The sequence below is a fragment of the Mirounga angustirostris genome, unplaced genomic scaffold, assembly GCF_029215605.1.
Source record: "Mirounga angustirostris isolate CCGP_5_RB_7025 unplaced genomic scaffold, mMirAng1.0.hap1 SCAF_6, whole genome shotgun sequence".
Classification (NCBI taxonomy): domain Eukaryota; kingdom Metazoa; phylum Chordata; class Mammalia; order Carnivora; family Phocidae; genus Mirounga; species Mirounga angustirostris.
In genome coordinates, this window is record NW_026991714.1 from 113,108,220 (window position 1) to 113,116,093 (window position 7,874).

Here is a 7,874-nt window from a genome sequence, read left to right on the forward strand (position 1 = left end):
CCTGGGGCGCTCAGTTGGTTAAGCATCTGACTTTGGCTCGGGTTATCTCAGGGTCCCGAGATGGAGCCCCACATCAGGCTCCCTGCTCAGCGGGGAATCTGCTTCTCCCTCTTCCTCTCTCCCTCTGTTGCATGTGTGCTCTCTCTCCCTAATAAATAAAATCTTTAAAAAATAAAACATAGTAATAATCCAAGGAGGAGTACCCAGGTGGTTCAGTTGGTTAACGGTCTGACTCTTGATTTCAGCTTGAGTTATAATCTCAGGGTCATGAAATCAAGCCCCCAAGTCCCACATCTGGGCTCCGTGCTCAGCAGGGAGTCTGCTTCTCTCCCTCTCACCATGCACACACACTCTCTTTCCCTCGCTGCCCACCCTCCCAAATAAATACATAAATCTTCAAAATAATCCAGGGAGTAGGGGGCACCTGGGTGGCTCCGTCGGTTAAGCGTCTGCCTTCGGCTCAGGTCATGATCCCAGCGTCCTGGAATCGAGCCCCGCAGGGAGCCTGCTTCTCCCTCTCATTCCTGCTCATGCTCTCTCATGCTATCTCGGTCTCTCTCAAATAAATAAATAAAATCTTTAAAAATAATAATCATCATCATCCAGGATGGGAGGTGGAGAAAGTGTAGAGCAAATGGGGGGGGGGGGCAGAGGAAGAGGGAGAAGTAGACTCCCCACTGAGCAGGGTGCCTGACAGGAGGCTCAATCCCAGGGCCCTGCGATCATGACCTGAGCTGAAGGCAGACCCTTAACCGACTGAGTCACCCAGGTGCCCCTAAGTGTTTTGTTTTTTAAATGAAAAGTTAGGGACATTTTAGCAACTCAACCCTTCCTTCCGGTTCTCATTCACAGTTTGTAATCTTGCTTCTAATTCTCTTTCCCATCAAACATCTATTTGGAAAATGGTAACAATAATACATTTTATCATGACCTCATTCTGCATTTCCTCTCCAAATAAGCCACAGTTTTTAAAAGTGCTACCTGGTATAAAATATTATAATATATATATGAAAGAATTTTAATAGTAGCTAAAAATTAACTACATATTCCCCTTTGGAGAAAGAGATGCACCTTAACTTAATGCCAGGAGAAGTGATACAGTAAATTTGAACTTGGATAAGGCCTTTTCACTGATGTGATATAATTCTACAGTGAAAATGGTCTGAATTCCACTGGAAGGATACTATGGAATTTAGCTAGTGCACTTTGAACAAACTTTACCACAAAATTTCTCAAAGGCTCTTGAATAAAGTGTGTAAAAATGACCTGCAAGGGAGTTCTGAGACATTAACACATACAGTTTTATCTTGAGTCCAAAATTTTATCATTCTCAAAGGATCTTTAGTTCAAAAAAGGTTAGCAACCACTTTCCATTTATAAAGACCCCCTTTATAAAAAATTTAAGTTTGGGTTTCTAAACTTCAACTAAAACCAGAAGGCTTGCTCAAGGAGAGTAAAGGCGATGACAATCTGACAGACATAATGCGAGAAGTCTAGAAACAGGGAAATGCCCAAATGTTAAGAGGATAGGGGTAAAGAAAAGGAAGGTTACAACATACACAAGCATTTCCAAAACTATAATCAACTTATAAACATACAGACCTATAAATGGTTTTTAAGAACTTAGAAGATGACTACCATGAGAACTAAAAGCATTCCTTCAAGGATCTCTTCTTATCCTACAGAGGGCTGGCAGGGTTGCTGCAGCTCTGGGTGGTCAAGGGAAAAGAGAAAAAAAAAATATGCATAGTGCTGCCCCATGCCCTTTCCACTAAGGATACCTCGTGAAGAAGGAAGAGGGACAAGATGTTCTCAAACATCTATTCATCTGTATTTTAGTACACATTTTCTCCTCACAAAACTATGATAACGGAGTCTGGGTTCCCAGTCAGTCCACAGTTAGCAGCAGCACTACAATTTAGCTGTATCAGACTGGGAAGCTAGTATCTCATTTCTACAGAAAACTGCTTCCAGTTCTCCCCTAACAACTTCATATGGCAGTGTGGACAGATACAGATGTTAACATTAGCAAAACTATATAAGCAACTGCTGTCTACGTATATTTAATTTCTAAGTTTGTATTGTCCCTCTACCTAAACATTCATCCCATTACCCTCTGCCTGCCAGTGATGCCCTGTTCTCACAAAGACAGCACTTGGGGAAGCTGTGTCTGCCTTCCTTGACCAGTTTCGCCATTTCCTCAGCCTCATCTTCCTTCCTCCAGGCTATGTACCCCAACTGTGGATTAACTATCGGAGGTCAAGACACAGCAGTAAGAACACTGGATAACTGAAGTGGAACAGCACTCCCACAGCCTATCACAGTGCAGGGCACACAGTATGCGCTCAACATGTTAAAAATTGATAAATAAATCTCATTCTAATTGTGCCACTAGCCACCCTTGGATAGTCACTTTACCTCTTTGAGCCTCATCTATAAAGTAAAGAGACCTGAGTTAGTTTATTTTGGTTCAACAGTCCTATGATTATGTTTTTAGGAGCTGATCTGGGAAAAAGTTTTTAAGCTATTTTTTTAATGAAAGTTTATCCTAACCTTAAGTTTTGAACAATGCTTCGGAAGAAAATGTGGGCAAAGCATAAGAACAGCCAAATCAGAATTAACCGGGAGAATCAAGGGAATGACAGTAACAGCTGGCTCATCCTCTCATCCAAGGGTGAGAAAAAGAGTGAAAAATGTTCAGCATTTTTAGTAAAACTATGCAAGGCAAAGTCTTTTATTATACTGTTTGAGGCACTTATATTAAGCCTCAAGGACAAACTCCTCTTAAGAATTCAGTACTAGGGGCGCCTGGGTGGCTCAGTTGGTTAAGCGACTGCCTTCGGCTCAGGTCATGATCCTGGAGTCCTGGGATCGAGTCCCGCATCGGGCTCCCTGCTCAGCGGGGAGCCTGCTTCTCCCTCTGACCCTCCCCCTTCTCATGTGCTCTCTCTCTCTCTCTATTCTCTCTCTCAAAAAAAAAAAAAAAGAATTCAGTACTAGGAAGTTTTGTCTTTACTTCCTTTCAAAATATGAGATCTATATAACCTTTTGTATCACCAAACCTTGCCAGGAAGTTGAAATCTAAGGTCTGTTTTCAACCACAGTGCCATCCTTGTCCTACTGCTAATAAAGCAAGCATGCTATCTCTCCTGCTACCTCCAATCTCAGTTCTTTGGTCTTTTAATTAATTGCACTTTTACCAGCTACTGTAAGTCTCAAGTCTTTTACAAAAGGACTAGAGGTAAAACGGACAAAATATATTGTTTTTTGAATGAACTCTAGATGCCAGATTTACAAATTAACACTTTAAAAATACAACTGGTTTTGTGGATTAAAATCTATTAATACAAGTTGCTACCAGCACCAGACTCCAAACAAATCTCAGATTGCAATGAAGTTCAATTCTTCAAGGTTTCCACAATACCTCCTTGATCTTTCTAAACTAGTTTTGAAGGAAAGCCTAACACTCCTAAACTTAATCCTCATTGTAAATGCTCATCTCATTTCCATTATCATTAACAATACAAATCCTCCACAGTAACAGAAATGAGATACTGTCATCCTAAGACAACAAAAAGAGATGTTTCTTGCTGGAAATGGAGTTAGGGATGTTGGAAAAACGATTCCCAAAATGTACCATGAGTAACAGCCTGGAAACATTAATGTCCAAGTTGCTTAAGTAAAATTTCAACCCCCAATTGGTTTCTTTAAAGTTCTTAAGTCTTTTCTACAAAATTATCTATAGTCCCCATTAATCACAAATGCAGAAAGAAAACCCAAGAAGCATGGTATTTTAGAATTTAAAGCATGTAACTGAATGGCTTACACAAAGCTCTTCTGGCTCAGAATAAAGAAATTCAAAAACTTACCTGAAGTCATTAATTTAGCACAGCTACTTTTGCTTGCATCATCTTCTACGATACGGTTTGTGCTCTTTTCTTTCCCAACCAAAGTTTCTTCCAAATGTAAGCATTTATCAGATACAACACTGTCTTCACCCACTGCATGACTAATTTTGCTATTAGCTTCAAGTACAGAAGTGACCTCTTCCAGCTGAGCAGCTTCACTAGATTCTGAGTAAGAGGAACCCTTACCCTGGGCTAAATTCTTTGAAGAAACTGGTAGAGACTCATCATCACTATCAAATCCAAAAGGATCTCCAGTATTTTCTTCTTCCACTTTAGGTTTCTTCGGAATTTCTTGGATATCTGGTTTGAAATTGGGCCTCTTCTGCCCTAATTTAGCCATAAATGTGGTCTCTCCCCATTTTGTGCTAAGGGTGGTCCGTTTGTTGGAAAAGACTTCATCAAATTTTGAACTGCCATTTCCTCCTTTCCTACTGTATGTTTTCCCAAATCTGGATGTCATTTTGACACCTGTTTCATATTCTCTGTGGGAAAAAAAAATGTAAGAATATATATAATCACCAAATACTTAATAAATGTTAACACTGAATATAAAAAAAAGAAACAGGGAGTCTCCCCATGGGGCTTTTCAACATTCAAGATATAAACCTTTAAAAATGGTTAAATAAATATGGGGAGGGTGTATAAAGAAAGGGGCTCATTTTTTATCCTATAGATTTCCAGATCTCAATTTCCTTATTTCAATGAGTACATATTCACAAACTACTTACAAAGTAATTAAGTCTAATGACTAACCAACTTATCCCCAAAACCAATTTAAGAGCGGAACATCAGTTTTTTTAAGTTTCAAATGAATCTATGCACTATTCTTATAAATATCAGTGTTACCTTAAAAAAATAATCTGAATAGGGTTATTACTCCTAATATAAAATCTTAAACACAAAATGTTATTTTTCAGGATCTCAGAAATATCAAATAACTGACTAGATCAGGTCTTTGAAACTTCATTTATTCAAATGAAGGGAAAAAAGGGAAAAAAGTCAGAAAAATGGTACTATTTTCTCATGTATTAGAATCTACAGCTTTTAAAACAATCTTAAAGATTCTGATTCTTGGTCTAATGTAGTTTGAACTGTGACTTGAAAAATATTCCCTAGTTTGTCATCTCCTTATTCTATCTTCCTTGTCCCTATAGTGCTGTGCTCATTTGCTGAAGTTATGTTTTCTGAAGCTGGTGAACTCCAGCGTATTAGACTGGTCTGCTGATTATTAAACGAAGCAACAGAAACATGTAACTTTATTTTCCTCTTTGCTTTATAAGAGATAAATGTACTCACCTGATGTGTCTACATAATAAATACCAAAACAAAAAAATTGAGGACAGTACATCAAGAATAAAACGTTTTTAAAGCGAGTTAGTCCTTTTTAAATACTATCAATTCTTATCCATTTCCTACACTTCAACCTTCTAAAGTTTAAATATCGCTATATTAAATACACCTTTAAAAAAAAGAACAATTGTCTAGGTTTTGAAAAGAAAATCTTCATACCTTGAAATTTAAAATACAACAACAGGAATGACATTTGACTTCTACTTTTGAATCCATTTTGGTCTATTCTTTAAACACAATTTTCCTTTACTAACTTAAATTCTTGGAACTTATATCACTATAAACTTAATTTTATATATATTCAGTAGAGGATTTTTCTCTCTCATATTTGGTTAGAAACCAATTCTAATTTGACAAAGTTAACTATCATACAGATCTTCATTAAGAGAAAATAGTGTGAAGACCTTTTAACATGACACAAAACCTTTTCCTGAGAGAGATCTATTTCCCGATCTACTGTTGATTTACGCTAAAGAATCTTTGTCTTTCCTGTTACATATAGTCTAAACAAAACTAAATATATTTGGTATCTGTAAGAACAACAGAATGAAGTCACTTCATTCCTCCAAGAATGTAAAGCCCTGATCTACAGACCTACATTTACATATACACCAACAAAGCTGGAACGTTTTGTATACAGTTCATGGTAGTAATCACCTAAAAATGTAGTAATCACCTAAAAACCAAAAATCTAGACTTGAGCTCCTTTGGACCCAGGAGGAAAATGGTCCTGGAACCACAAAGCATTCACTGTTGCAAGTTGAAAGTCTGCAGACAAACACTTGATATAAAGGAGTTAAATATATTAAGCGATAAGAAAATCACGCTTTTGTTCTTTAAGAGTCCGTATCTTTTATAAATATATACTAAAATACTAATGAAATAACGTAAGCAGTTCTCTAGCTTTAAAGGGTGTGGAATGGAAAGTGTGTAGATGAGAAACACTTGGTTAAGAATAAATAACTGTTGAATCTTAACGATTAATACAGGGTGCTCATTACGTAATATCCCCTACTTTTGACTTCCTTTCAAGTTTTCCATGTCTTTTTGGAAAAGTCACTAGACAGACAATTGTGATGGCATTATCTAAGCCTAGGATGTAAAGTACGTATAAATTCAAGTGTGCAGACACAGTTGACATTATATTTTAAGTACATCTCAAATACACAGGCTGTCTTGCTCAGGCTTCAAACTCCAAAGACTTTCCTAACCAAAAAGGAAAGAATGATTCACAACTAAGTCTTTTTCGGTCGTGGGGCCCTTCCTTCTGCCTAAAGCCAGGTTGAATTTTCAGGAAAGTGCGCTGGGATAAAAAGTCCTCACAGTTAACCCTCAACCAAGTGCAACGTCTTTAGGATCCCCAAGGGCTTAGAGGCTTCCACTAAGGAGTGAAAGCCGGAAAGGGCGAAGCTAACCACCCAGAAATCCTCACCTGGGGGCGGTCGGTGCACCCGGAGGTAGCGGGAGAGGCGGCCCCCTCCGGCTGGAAGCTCACGCAACTTTTCTCCTCCCCACCCCCACCGCCAGGAACGGGATGTAGCTTCCGACGCCCCGGAAGCCTCTGCCACTGAATCCCCAAGGCAGTGTAAGGCCTCGGTGGAGGCCAGGGGCGGAGGAAAGACCGCGAAGGGCTCAGGGCTGAAACCAACGCACTTGACCGCGCTTGGGGAGGGAAGTAAATCAGCAGCCGCCCGGAGGAACTCAGAAAAAGGAAAAATAAAAGAGGGAAAAGAGAGTTCTTCAGGTCGTTCCCCTGCCCAACTTCCCCAGAGGCTGTGTGGGTGAGACAGCAAGACTTCCAGACCCCTGCCTCCCCCACCCTCCCTCCGGGCCTAGGCAGCCGCCCGAGACCTCACTTACCCTCGGCGCCTGGCGGGTGCTTTGGCCTCGGGCCGCCTCCACCTCTCCTGCTCCCAACGGCCCACGGACGCGCGCGGGAGTCCCGCGCGGGAGAACAGGGCCGGCTTGTGCGGGAAGAGAGGCAAGGGGCTCCGCCACCGTCAGAACCCGCGACTCCGCTCTGGGTAAATAGGAAACCCGGTGCAGGAGGGGGGGAGGAGCGGCGGCACCGCAACTTCCCTCCCCGCCTTGAGCGCCACCGGCCGGGCCCGGGCCTAGGCCTCCCTGGCCGCCGCCGCCGCCGGAGCCGATACCGGAGCCCGCTACGTGCCCCCGCTAGGCCGCCGCCGCCTCCTGCGCCGCCGTTTCCGCCGGTGAATGGTCAGCGCTGGAGTTTGAACAGGGCCCTGAACCATCTCAACGCCATTTGCACTCCCGGCCCCCACCTCCTTCCTCCAACAGCCGCTCGCTCCGTCACTCCGCTTCCCACAGGCCCCGCGCGGCCGTCCGACCCCGCAGCCAATCGCGCGGCCGCTTACTCAAACCGCCGCGCAGGCGCCGCTCCCCGCATGCTCCGGCGCCCGCCATTGGCCCGGCCGCGGCGCCCGACGGGAGTTGTAGTCCGGGTCCGCGAGGTCTCTTTGCTCGGAACCGGGCGCGGGAGCGGGTGGCGGGAGGAGCGGTCGTGGCGGGGCTGACTCGCCTGGGCTCGGGAGCCAATTCCAGCTCCTGGCCCCGCCGGGAGACGCAGGTGCCGCGGGGGAGGGCCGGGGGGCG

At 42.8% G+C, this 7,874-nt stretch overlaps 1 protein-coding gene across 3 annotated transcripts in view; it reads right to left on the reverse strand.

Moving 5' to 3' along the window:
* Nucleotides 1-7,587, reverse strand: part of WAPL (WAPL cohesin release factor) — an 88,111-nt gene extending 80,524 nt beyond the window's left edge. For 2 of the 3 annotated variants that reach the window (XM_045878241.3, XM_045878239.3), the window contains exons 1-2: nucleotides 7,119-7,585; nucleotides 3,870-4,390 (exon numbers count right to left, since the gene is read on the reverse strand). In XM_045878241.3, the coding sequence (XP_045734197.1) occupies nucleotides 3,870-4,368 (499 nt within the window). In that variant the 5' untranslated portion in view covers nucleotides 4,369-4,390; nucleotides 7,119-7,585. Of the gene's footprint in view, nucleotides 1-3,869; nucleotides 4,391-7,118 lie in introns of all 3 variants that reach the window. The other variant, XM_045878242.3, reaches the window with a different exon arrangement.
* Between the last annotated feature and the right edge of the window lie 287 nt (nucleotides 7,588-7,874).